This window comes from Ovis canadensis, chromosome 4, assembly GCF_042477335.2.
Source record: "Ovis canadensis isolate MfBH-ARS-UI-01 breed Bighorn chromosome 4, ARS-UI_OviCan_v2, whole genome shotgun sequence".
In the NCBI taxonomy this organism is placed as follows: Eukaryota; Metazoa; Chordata; class Mammalia; order Artiodactyla; family Bovidae; genus Ovis; species Ovis canadensis.
Window position 1 is genome coordinate 41,862,029 of NC_091248.1, and position 13,254 is coordinate 41,875,282.

At 37.7% G+C, this 13,254-nt stretch overlaps 1 protein-coding gene across 20 annotated transcripts in view; it reads left to right on the plus strand.

Moving 5' to 3' along the window:
- HDAC9 (histone deacetylase 9) overlaps positions 1-13,254 on the plus strand; it is a 1,067,281-nt gene that overhangs the window by 639,503 nt on the left and 414,524 nt on the right. For 12 of the 20 annotated variants that reach the window (XR_011256609.1, XM_069587626.1, XM_069587611.1 and 9 more), the window contains one exon: positions 7,082-7,213. The exons of the other annotated variants lie outside the window; for them this stretch is intronic. Coding sequence is in view for 11 of the 12 variants with exons in the window: in XM_069587626.1 (XP_069443727.1) it covers positions 7,082-7,213 (132 nt within the window). In the remaining variant the exon portion in view is untranslated. The remainder of the gene's footprint in view (positions 1-7,081; positions 7,214-13,254) is intronic. 20 annotated transcript variants of the gene reach the window in all.

The window sequence follows — 13,254 nt, forward strand, 5'->3', positions numbered from 1 at the left end:
TTTGTTCCTTGATATCAAAATGCATAAAATCTGATTCATAACATTAAATATTCATGTTATCCAAGCCCCTCAAAAAGGATAAGTTGTGTTAGATATACTCTTTTCTTCTGAATGCTAATTTTAAAAATCCATAGGTTTGGTCTAATTATAAAATTTTTAAATTAGAGTAACCTATATTTTTAGATCAACTTTAGAGAATTTACACATGTCCCAAGTGTCAGTTCATAATTGTAATGACTGTTTGGTTGAACAGTTCACATGTGGCTAGGCATGCTACAGTGTTAGCATAAAATAGAGAAATGACTTGGGCAGGAACTATTCCAGGAAAGCTAATCTTCAGAAAGGATATTCCAAATAGAGTGAATGAGTGATAGATGATGCCTGCTTGGTTCCAAGTGACAGAATGCATTAATACAGAAATGCCAAGATAGGCCTCTGGGTGGGAAATAGCAGGTGAAATCTGGGTAGAGGAGGGGCTAGGTGGATAAACCGACAGATATCTATGTAGTCCTGCAAAGAAGAATAGACAGTGTCAGAGGAGGGATGTGACACTCACAATGGAGCCCCAAATGTCACTTATGATTGTGGTGCTAAAGGTGCAGGTGAAATAGTTGAATATCCCCAATATTCATTAACATAAAGATGCATTTCTTAATCTAGTACTTAATCTTGATAAATCATTAGTAATTTTAATTAATAATATCATTATCCATTACTCAATGAAAAGTCTTTTCTCCTGTGATCACCTCTTTTATGAGAATTAAGAACTTCTTTATACCATGATATGTGGTTATTGAATTTTTGTCTAAACTGTTGGTGTAAAGAATATTCACAAATTAGGATTAAAAATGAACAAAGACAAGATGCACAAAGTAGGTAATCATTCTTAGTAAATGGTAGTATATTTAAGACACACAGTCAATTGAGTAGAAATTATAAACAAGGAAATAAAAGAAGTGAGGAAAATGTGAAAAGTCAATCAGTAAACATAAAGTATTTTAAATATACTGAGTGAAAGATCAGAAAAGGACCACTGTTACTTTTGTTGTTATTATAGATAATACTGCCCTAGGCAAAAGGAATAAACCACTTGTAGCCTTCTGTCTTTGTGCGTGCATGCTAAGCTGCTTACCTTTTAATTTTATTCATTCTTCGTCTTATATATGGACATAATTATACATTTATTTATTCAACATCTATCTATTGACCAACTTTTTTGTGATGGCCAGTCAGTTGAACTAGGAACTTCATTCAACCCCTTTAATCTTCCACCCTAGTGTATCTATATATATCATCTCCAATAGATGACAAAATAGCTCATGGAAATCCCAAAACTCACCCAGAATTGCCGGGTGTTAGTACATGAAATAGTTAGCACTGAAATCTGAGTCTACCGTCTGTCTGTGCCAGAGACCTGTTTGCCTCTACAAAAGATAGCTTCTGTGTTTGTATATTTATACATATGCAGAGTGACACTCCCACACTCACATATGCACTCCACACATCAATCTCTTGGTGAAATGACAAGTCTGGACCTTATGACTTACTGTGCTTTAGAATCTTAATTTTTTTAACCTTTGTGTCTGCTACCTAACTTTACTGCTCTTCTCATTGTTTATTTTCACACCGTTTGACACCCAAGTTCATTTTGAACTAGGGAGATTCGTATGAGAAGAAAAGATTTCAAATACATTTAACTCGTGAGGCATTTTTCACATGTTTTCTGTTTCCTTTGTTCACTTGTTCTTTAAGCAAAAAGAGAAAAAAGTTTTAGTTCTCTCATCTTTAATATTTTTTCATTTAAATGATAATCAATTTTTCATGCAGTGTTTTCATCTCAGCAAACAAATACATTCAGTGGGCACACACACTAAAAGTTTGCCTTCTGTTTTTGTGATTGATTGAGATGTAGAGAGTGATGGGTGTGGGGTAAAAATAGAAAGGCAATTAGTGCAACTAGGCATGAATTACATTCAAATACAAGCAAAATGTCTCCCCAGTTAGTGATCTCTTTCTGGGCTCTTGAGGATTTTCATCCCATTAGTAAGTCACTGGAATAGAAATCTTCAGTCTTTGGGGAGACCAGAGCATTGAAAATGGAATTAACTCTTAACTGCAAACTGAGTCAGCACAATAGGTTATTAATTCTACTGCCTGGGTATATGTCATGCTGAGTTCGATGTGTGGGCTTCTGAAATGTTAGGAGTGAGTTTATAAAGCATTATGAGGACTAAATGATGGTTATTTATCATTCCAACCTTGGCCTTCACCACCAAGATACTAATACTTCTGGTGACTCAAAATCAGAAATGAAATACAGGCGAAAGTTTTTGCTGAAACCAATAGACTTAGCCTTTTACTTAGAAATGTTGTGATTTTTTCATAGCCAATGGAAGTTGACTAGCTTTGATTTGAATGTTTTAAAATAAAATTCTAAATTTAAAATATATTGAAATATTTACTATTTTAAGCTACCTGTAGCACTCCCTGGTTTCTGATAATCTTTTTTTTCTTCTGATACTCTCCTACATCCTCTTTGAGAATTCCCAAGATATCATTATCCCCTTTATTTCTCTCTGTGTAGAACAATTAGTAACATCTTCCATTTCCTGATTACTTACCCCAGAGTTTTCACACTTGGCCATACCATTTGGGTCCAGATAATTCTTTGTTGTGGGGCTGTCCTGTGCATAGTGGGATGTTTAGCAACATCCCTGGGCTCTACCCACTACATTCCAGTAGCAACTCCCCATACTGACAATCAGAGTATCTCCAGACGTTCCCAGATGTCCCTGGTGTCAAAAATCTTTGCCAACTGAGAACCACTGGTTTATCTTCTACTAGATATTATTTTGTTTGACTGCATGATAACTTTGCAAAATATGTACAACTGTGTTAATCAGAGCTTTGGCAAGTAACAGAACCCACATAATGTGGGTCATAGGCTTTTATGAAGGGACTGCTTACAACAGCTTGGGAATGTTGAGGCATCCAGAAAATAGCTACAGCAGGAAACCATTCCCACTCCTAGTGCTGAAGAAGCACAGAGAAGAAATAAGGTTGCTAGAGTGCTGGGAAAGCTGGAACCATCGAACGGAGCCTTCAGGAGGGAGATGAAATCAGGAAGAGACAAAGCTATACCTCACAATGCAGCACTATAGCAGAGAGAGCATAGGATACCTGACCTCGAACTCCTTAATTCTTCGATCACTGGCCAGTCTTACCAATAAATAGGCTGAGTCCAAACAAGACCCAACCAGCAAAGGAATGGGGTGATGCAACCCCAGGATTTGGTCTTGTGATCTCAGAGGAAGAAGGAAAATGCAGTCTATTGGGACATATGGAGGAAAAAACAGGAAAAACAAACTATCTCCATTTTAACATGAGAAACTGAGATTTAAAGATATGAAGTAATTCATCCAAAGCCAAATACTGAATGCATAAACAGGCACTGAAAGCACATCTATTTCACTCCATAAACTACAACGGTATCTTCATAGCCGACTTTCATGAATGAGCAGACTGATAGTAGATGATAGATGTGAAAACAAAATCCCATTCTCATACCTACTCTGATGTCCACTTTTTTTTTTTAATGTTGACTATAGAAAGCTACTTAAAAGATGAATATCCAGCTCATTCTCAAATAGATATGTAAGAACAAAAGCTTTCTGCTGACCTGTGAAGTCATTTTCTGAAAAGCTTATGGAGTTCTACGTTTCCTGTAGAATGTTTAAGTGGCATATGATGATTTTCCAAGCTGTTGTCACATTTTCATCTTTACTGCAGATATTCTGCCCTGGCTAGTGCAATGTGTCAGGAGAAGGAGGACTAGACTGGGTATCAGGAGATTTGGGGCTCAGTCCCAGCTCTGTCATTCCTAGCATAACCTGGCAGTAGCAGCAATAATAAAAATTACCTAAACCAAAATCACTGCAGATGGTGACTGCAGCCATGAGATTAAAAGATGCTTGCTCCTTGGAAGAAAAGCTATGACCTACCTAGATGGCATATTAAAAAGCAGAGGCACTACTTTGCCAACAAAGGTCCATCTAGTCAAGGCTATGGTTTTTCCAGTGGTCATGTATGGATGTGAGAATTGGACTATAAAGAAAGCTGAGCGCCAAAGAATTGATGCTTTTGAACTGTGGTGTTGGAAAAGACTTTTGAGAGTCTCTTGGACTGCAAGGAGATCCAACCAGTCCATCCTAAAGGAAATCAGTCTTGAATATTCATTGAAAGGACTGATGCTAAAGCTGAAACTCTAGTACTTTGGCTACCTGATGTGAAGAACTGACTCATTGGAAAAGACCCTGATACTGGGAAAGATTGAAAGCAGGAGGAGAAGGGGACGACAGAGGATGAGATGATTGGATGGCATCATCGACTCGATGGACATGAGTTTGAGCAAGCTCTGGGAGTTGGTGATGGACAGGGGAGCCTGGCGTGCTGCAGTCCATGGGGTCGCAAAGAATTGGACACGACTGAGCTACTGAATTGAGCCAAAACCTTTTTCTTCCCTTTTGCATTCACCCAGATCTTCATAGTTATTCTTAGTTATCTAGTCCTGTGGCCAAAGTTCTGTAAAATAAGGAAGATGTTAAGAGTTTCATATTTGAATTCACAAATGTAGAGCCAGACTCAGAAAGCAATAAAATTGCACTGAAAATCTCATGGGTGGGATGTGTGGTACCAATTCCACATATTCCTGCTGAAACATGGTGCCTTTTCTACTGCATCTTTCAAGTGATGGATCAATTGGTTTACTCCCTCTGGAGAGCCAGTCTGTAACATCTGAATCCATTAGAATTCATCGTAAAGTCATGTCTAGATCAAGATCTAAAAATCTGTGCTTTTTATCCTAGGCTTATAAGCAAGACGACAGCAGATGCCAATATATTAATAGTTAGCATATAGGGATTCATTTTTTTAATTTGAAATGGAATATATTTATTAACCTACAACTTATCAGAGACAAAGTTGGTGTTTTAAAAGGCATTTAAAAATAAATATATGGGGATGGGTGTGTGTATGTTAGTCACTCAATCGTGTCTGACTCTTTGCGACCCCATGGTCTGTAGCCCGCCCAGCTCCTCTGTCCATGCCAGGCAAGGATACTGGAGTGGGTAGCCATTCCCTACTCCAGGGGAATCTTCCCAAGCTAGGAATCAAACCTGGGTCTCCTGTGTTGCAGGCAGATTCTTTTCCATCTGAGCCACCAGGGAAGCCCATGTATGGGGGGTGAGGGTGGGAATCTAAGTGAAATAGTATATAGTTCCATCTTTTCCCCTTTATTCGCAGGTATGTTGGATGGTAGTAGTTCAGATTCAGTCTTCTCTGCTAAAATCAAGTGGGTTAAGGAAAATCTGCACTCCTGGAAAGTCTGGCAAGAACTTTAATCCTTCCCCCAAACTATTACCCTTCTTTGCTTCAAAGTGGAAGGCCCAGGAAGTAAGACCTTTGCAGTCTCTAGTCACTGGGCTTCTTGTACTCATTCCTGATTTCTACCCTTATCTCCTGCCCATTTTCTACTTTTACAATATTTCCAGGTCCCCCCTTTTTTTTACATTTTTAGTGTTTGGGGGCATAAAATCAGCTGTAAACCCACCCCCACCCCCCATCACAATTTAACTTTTTAATTTTCTCTAGCCAGTTCCGAGAAAATCTAGGATTCTCAGTCCAAGGTAGATCTAAAAAAAGAGAGGTGAGTGAGAGAAGAACAAAGAGGAAACTAAAGTATTTTATATCAAAAATAAATGAGTAATAGAAGATTGTAAATTTTACTTTTGATATCCTCTGTAGTTGGGCAGAACTATAAAATTCCTTCTAAGAAATCATTTTATCTGCTCCAGAATTCTAGCTACATGATAACATTGTATCTGATATATGTGATTAGTAATGCTTTGGAAAAGCAGTTTATATTTGTTCTGCTGTTCCTACATAAAGAAAGGTTGAAGAGCAGTATTTTCAGTGTTAGAAGATTAGATGTGAGCTAGGTTATCTGGGTACAGATGCTGGCTTCATCATCCCTTTTTACTGTGATGACTTTGGGCAAGTTACTTATATCTCCATGTTTTGGTTTCCTCACTGATATAATCAAAGTGTATGTAGACTCTGTCCCATTAGATTTTCTGTGGTTAAAGAAGTTAATATTGACAAAGATTTCACGACAGTAGTGGAACATAGTGATCACTATATAAATGTTAGTTGTCTTCAGAAGCATTGTTTTCCTAATTATCATCATCACCACCGCCTCCATCATCATTGATTTCTATGACAGAATCAATCCAATGTTTCCATTCTTCTAAAGTACAGTCACTTCAAAACTTAATGCATGAAGATAAATTATAGAGCATCACTCTTTAGAATAGTGTAACCAAAGTAACACATATGTATGAATAATATGCTTTTGTATTTTGGAATATATAACCTAACTCAGAACTTTACCTATAAGATTTGGCCACCCTTCCTTTCTAATTGACTGTGTATTCACTGTATACAAAGCTTTACTCATAGTGATTCTACTTGGTTGGTGTTATTATATCAAGTGTATTTTCCCAGGATTTCAGGTTAGAAACTACTGACATTGAAATATTTCAGGAGTCAGAATTAGACATAAATTATTTTCTGCAGAAGTGTCTTCCTATTACCAGAAGTCAGCCAAGAGTCTCTAAAATCACATTAGGGTACCGTTTTTAGTAGTTCTTGAGTTTCACCCTTGAGAGAATTAAAAGAACTGACAGTAAAGTATAATAAATCTTATTCTGACCCAAACACTCTCAGTCATTTAACTTCCTGTTAACAATCCCAATTCTACTAGATAAAATAGGTAGAAAGCGTATTTTTTACTCTTTTCACTTTACATTTAGAGATGTAGCATAATATTTCACGTTTCATAAAAATAATTATGACATTTGTCTGTTTAATTAATTTATAATAATGCCTTATTTACATGCTTGGGTTTTAATTTGACATGAGAAGGGACCAAGGGTGAGCCTTTATTATTAGTAGTATTATTACACAGGAGCAATTGGCTCTCCATTTTTTAATTTTTATCTATTTTCTTTGTCTCAATTCCCAGCCTCTGAGCCCAACTTGAAGGTGCGGTCCAGGTTAAAACAGAAAGTGGCAGAGAGGAGAAGCAGCCCCTTACTCAGGCGGAAGGATGGAAATGTTGTCACTTCATTCAAGAAGCGAATGTTTGAGGTGACAGGTAATTGAGGACTGGGTAGATACACACTGGAGGAAAAAAAAAAAAACTGCTGCCAGTAGGAATGAAACAAAATTAGCTTAGAATAAATATACCTGCTGTATATTAAAATTTATTTTGAAGAGAAACATTTCTTGAAAGGAAGTTATATTGAAAACTCACAAGTAGTTCAGTAAACCTTGCCATGCATTCACCAGCTGTGTTAAACAGGAAATGAATGAAAAACAGAACTATATGTCAATAGGCATAACTAGGGAATGCCAGAGCTCACCTTAATCTTTTCAGAAACAAGCAGTCCATTTTGGGAATGCCAAGCCGGAGAATATAACTTTTAATGAAATTTGATCAGAAATGAGCAGAGGGAGGTTCAAGAAGAATACTTCCCCCGTACTCAGACCTTAATGTGCAGAATACATCTGGGAAAATTAAACCATGTGAAACAGCAAAACCTTGACTTTTCAACAAATTTACAGAACTCATAAATGACATTATGTGTTTACTAGTGAACTGGGACTTGTGGCAGGAGGGGGATATATTGCCTTTTATGAAGGGAAAGAAACTGTCATTTTCACTAGTCTCAAATGGAAGAGTTCTTAGTATTTTAGCTGCCTGGTTAGTAGTGGGGTGAACAGGTTAGGAAATTCAGCCTGATGTCTTACAAAGCCCTCTAGTCCCATTTGTACCTGGTCTGAGAAGACACAGGATAGAAGAAGCAAAAAGGCTAGCCAAAATAACAAAACCAACTATTGTTTATTGAGTAACTACTTAGAGCTATGCATTGTATGTGACCATTTCCTTTGGTTGCATCAATACAGAAATGGAAATCTAGAGCCATGTCTGTCCTTTCCCAAGGAAAATTGTGCTTCTATCACAGTAGTCAGTTGGCATTATTTCTCTAGGATTGAATCTTATTCTTAGAAAGTTTTTTTTTTAAATTGTTTCTTTTCTTTCTCTACTTTCGTCATGATAGTGTCTAGTTTAGGGAGACAATATGAAGATTGTGGCGGCAGAGGTAGAAAAGTGTAGACTACTGATGAGGCAGTATTTTGACAGATCACTAGGGAGAAAAAAAATGTTTAGTCTCCTATTCAGTCCTGACAGATTAATATGTTTATCTGAGGAAAAGTATTGTGAATTTTTTTTTCTTAAGGGATAATAAGTATTAAATAAATAATTATTTTACTAGAGTTTATTTTCCAGGATCAAATATAATCACTAGTTTAGACCAATTCAATAATGAATTTAGAGTTGCAGACTTTTTCCCCCAATAAACCTATTTGTATTTCATTAAGTGAAAATCTTAAGTAAGTTTTCATAATAGAAGTCCTTGATGGGGGTGGGGATGAATCTGTAGAGTGAATCTGTATTACTGAAAGTAAAGAATAATGAATGTATCAATTGTCTAATGTAATGACCTATAGGTCATTTTTCTGATGGGAGATAGTAGGTTCTCTCATAACAGAAAAACTTAAAGAAAATAGAAACATATGTATATTTCTTTTTTTGTTTCTTTAAAATCTTATTAAGGTTTTATTTATTTATTTAAAACTTTTTATTTTTACTTTATTTTACTTTATAATACTGTATTGGTTTTGCCATACATTGACATGAATCCACCACGGGTGTACATGAGATCCCAAACATGAACCCCCCTCCCACCTCTCTCCCCACAACATCCCTCTGGGTCATCCCCGTGCACCAGCCCCAAGCATGCTGTATCCTGCATCGGACATAGACTGGTGATTCGATTCTTACATGATAGTATACATGTTTCAATGCCATTCTCCCAAATCATCCCACCCTCTCCCTCTCCCTCTGAGTCCAAAAGTCTGCCAAAGTCTCCAAAAGACATCTGTGTCTTTTTTGCTGTCTTGCATACAGGGTCATCATTGCCATCTTTCTAAATTCCATATATATGTGTTAGTATACTGTATTGGTGTTTTTCTTTCTGGCTTACTTCACTCTGTATAATCGGCTCCAGTTTCATCCATCTCATCAGAACTGATTCAAATGTATTCTTTTTAATGGCTGAGTAATACTCCATTGTGTATATGTACCACAGCTTTCTTATCCATTCATCTGCTGATGGACATCTAGGTTGTTTCCATGTCCTGGCTATTATAAACAGTGTTGCGATGAACATTGGGGTACATGTGTCTCTTTCAATTCTGGTTTCCTCGGTGTGTATGCCCAGCAGTGGGATTGCTGGGTCATATTGCAATGTCCTTTTCTATTTTCCTATTAATCTTTTTCATGATTATAACTTTTCCCCACATGGTCACGTTTTCTTTCCTACCAAATTTCAGTGGAATTTAGCTCAGTACTTAATTGAGTAATAATTAACTCTCATTTATAGGGGTTATGATTTGCTAGAGTTCTACTCAGGTTCTTTACTTATGAAATATCATAATTTTCTCTCATTTTGTGAGATAATAACTCTCCTTTTCAACTGAGGGAAAAAAACTTGTATTTGAAGAGACTAGACACTTATTTCTGATCAGTGAGATGAGACTTATGGATGCTTTGGTTGATATTTTTAACTGTATGTAAAACTAGTATGTTTTAATTGATATTTTAACTTTATGTTGCAGTTAATCTAAATGTTTTTGGAGAATTTGAGCTACTTGACACACAGTTTTCTGCACCTCTACATCTTCTTTCTGTGTCAGCGTTCATGTGATGAGGATGAGCTCTGTTTGTATCTTAATACTAATTATTTTTGCTGTCCAGTCAGAGACCACCATAGCATCATAGCAGTTGAATTGCCCCTGCTGTTCATGTCTCGCCTCTATCCTCTCTCTTCCCTGTTTCATAGGTTCAACTGTTTGCTTTTTTCCAAACCCATGCCACCTGTCTCCTCCCAGTAGTTAACATGAGAGCCACATGTCATCATTCCCTTTTTCAGATTCAAGGGTCTTCTGCTCTTCCCCCTACAAAGCCATGCTATTTTAAAATTCTAGGTCCTGGCACATTCCTGTGCCTATAATGTCTCCGCTCTCCCCTTCTCCACTGCCACCTTTTCATGAGTTTCTCATCTTCAAGCCCCAGTTGTGACATTACTTCTACTTAGAGATTTTTTTCAGTGTTCCCGGAAAATCAGTTGCTACCTCTTCTCCCAGACCATGTCCAGCGTGATCTTGTAGAATTCTGTGGTAGAGTCTATCGTTTGACATTCTAGTGTCTGCCATAGTGATTTCTATTCAATACATAAGGCAACACTTCTGTATGAATATCACATAAAATAATATAAATAATATACTTTTAAATTAACAAGACATTTTAAAATAGTTTTATTTTTCTTTCTTTCTTTTTTTTTTAAAGACAGGATGCAGAATGGGACTTTAATGAGAAATCAGTGTGTAGTCATACAAGAAAGACAGGGGAAACAAATTCCTGACGGATTTTTTTAACGTTCATTACTTAAAAGAAAAATAATAAGAAAGAGGCACATATAAAAAGTAGATTAATCAAAATGTAAGCAAGATATATAGACTGAAAGACAGTGAGCGAAATATATTTAGCAACTTTATGATACCAGTGACTTGAAATCCCATAGTAAGTAGGTGGCATGATCAGAATTCTGTCACCAGTCTCACATTCGTTCCATTGGTGATACACTTCTGAGTAGAGAAATATTTATAATAGAAAGTTGAAAGTTGTAAGGGTTCCAAGGGAGGGCAAGAAACTATAGCCTGCAACTTGGGCACTCCCATTTACAGGGAACAGATGGTATATGAGCCAGGCTTTGAACATAGAGGTGGGATTGACCCTGTGATGAAGGAGGTGGAGAAATAAGAGCATAAAAAAGCCTGAAATGGGAAAGTGGCACATATGGGAAGTAGGCAATTTAAATTTGACTGAGTGCAGAGTTCAAAAAGGGCAATAGTAGGAAATAATGTCAGGCTCCATTTTGGGGCAGAGGAATATAGTGAAAGTTGTCTCACTCTGATCCATCTGGCAGCAGTTTAAGGAAAGTTTGGAAGGACTACTATAGCAACTCAGAAATGTTAGGAGATATTTTCTGTAGTCCATGAGAGGATAATGAGGGCTGAGAGATTAAACTGAAATCTTTGTAGTCAGAAGAAGATGAAAAATAATGGAAAGAACAAAACAAACTGACCTAGTAATTGATTAGATTTGGCATAAGGAAGGGAATGAGAACGACCCTCAGTCAGTTCAGTTCAGTCGCTCAGTCGCGTCCAACTCTTTGCAACCCCATGAATCGCAGCATGCCAGGCCTCCCTGTCCATCACCAACTCCCGGAGTTCACTCAAACTCACGTCCATCGAGTTGGTGATGCCATCCAGCCATCTCATCCTCTGTCGTCCCCTTTTCCTCCTGCCCTCCATCCCTCCCAGTATCAGAGTCTTTTCCAATGAGTCAACTCTTCGCATGAGGTGGCCAAAGTACTGGAGTTTCAGCTTTAGCATCATTCCTTCCAAAGAAAACCCAAAGCTGATCTCCTTTAGAATGGACTGGTTGGATCTCCTTGCAGTCCAAGGGACTCTCAAGAGTCTTCTCCAACACCACCATTCCAAAGCATCAATTCTTCGGTGCTCAGCCTTCTTCATAGTCCAACTCTTGCATCCATACATGACCACCGGAAAAACCATAGCCTTGACTAAACAGACCTTTGTTGGCAAAGTAATGCCTCTGCTTTTCAATATGCTTCTAGGTTGGTCATAACTTTTCTTCCAAGGAGTAAGCATCTTTTAATTTCATGGCTGCAGTCACCATCTACAGTGATTTTACAGCCCAAAAAAATAAAGTCTGACACTGTTTCTACTATTTCCCCATCTATTTCCCATGATGTGATGGAACCAGATGCCATGAATTTCGTTTTCTGAATGTTGAGCTTTAAGCCAACTTTTTCACTCTGCTCTTTCACTTTCATCAAGAGGCTTTTTCGTTCCTCTTCACTTTCTGCCATAAGGGTGGTGTCATCTGCATATCTGAGGTTATTGATATTTCTCCCGGCAATCTTGATTCCAGCTTGTGCTTCTTTCAGCCCAGCGTTTCTCATGATGTACTCTGCATAGAAGTTAAATCTAAGGATGACTATAAACGGAGTTAAGCAGGGCACGTTTAATATTAAAATACACTGAATTCGATATACATTAAAGAGAGATAAACAATGTCCAGCATTCCAAAGGGATTCAGACTTGAGATTCTGAGAGGAAACCACAAGAAATGCAGCTTTTATGGGAGGAAATATTCAGGGCAGAAGGAGACGACAGAGGATGAGATGTTTGGATGGCATCACCAACTCAATGGACATGAATTTGGGTAAACTCCAGGGGTTGCTGATGGGCAGGGAAGCAGTGATGGGCAGAGAGGCCTGGTGTGCTGCGGTCCATGCGGTCACAAAGAGTCAGACATGGCTGAGCGACTGAAGTGAACTGAATGCAAGGATTCTGCCTAAAAATGATACTTGGTGTCATCACTTTGAATTGTTTTGACAAGGAAAAGAGAAATAGGATAAGGCTACAAACTTTGGTGAATACCTACATTTAGGAATTGATTGAAGGAGGAAAAGCCAGAGAGAAGGAAAAACAAATCTGGAGGTAAAGAATTTTATTGTAGAAGGGATGAGGAGAATGAGAACTGCTTTGTCAAAACTTTTCAAATTTTGTATTTTGAGAGAACAATTCCTGTCCACAATGAGTAAGCTAGATGGCCAGCTCTTAAAGGAATGAGCACATCACTTCTTACAAGTTACTAGCATGCTTTCAGACTAGATGTACAATTCCAGTGGAAAAGGACAACGTGAAGGTCCAAAATAATTGATGGAGCAAAATCTTAAAGCAGATGTTCGGGGGTGGGGCCATGGGTGAAAGTGTATGTGACAGTATTGGAGCAGGGAGCAGAAGAGAAATGTTTTCACTTTGATGTGGGCAAGGAGAGTGTATATAACAAAATCATGAGGTAGAAAGAAAAATTACTGATGGAAATCATTTATAAGTTGTCAGTCTCCAAGAAGCGTGAATCAAGATCATTTGTGCAGAGCTGAGTAGACAAAGGATGAGACACCTAGAAAAATGTTG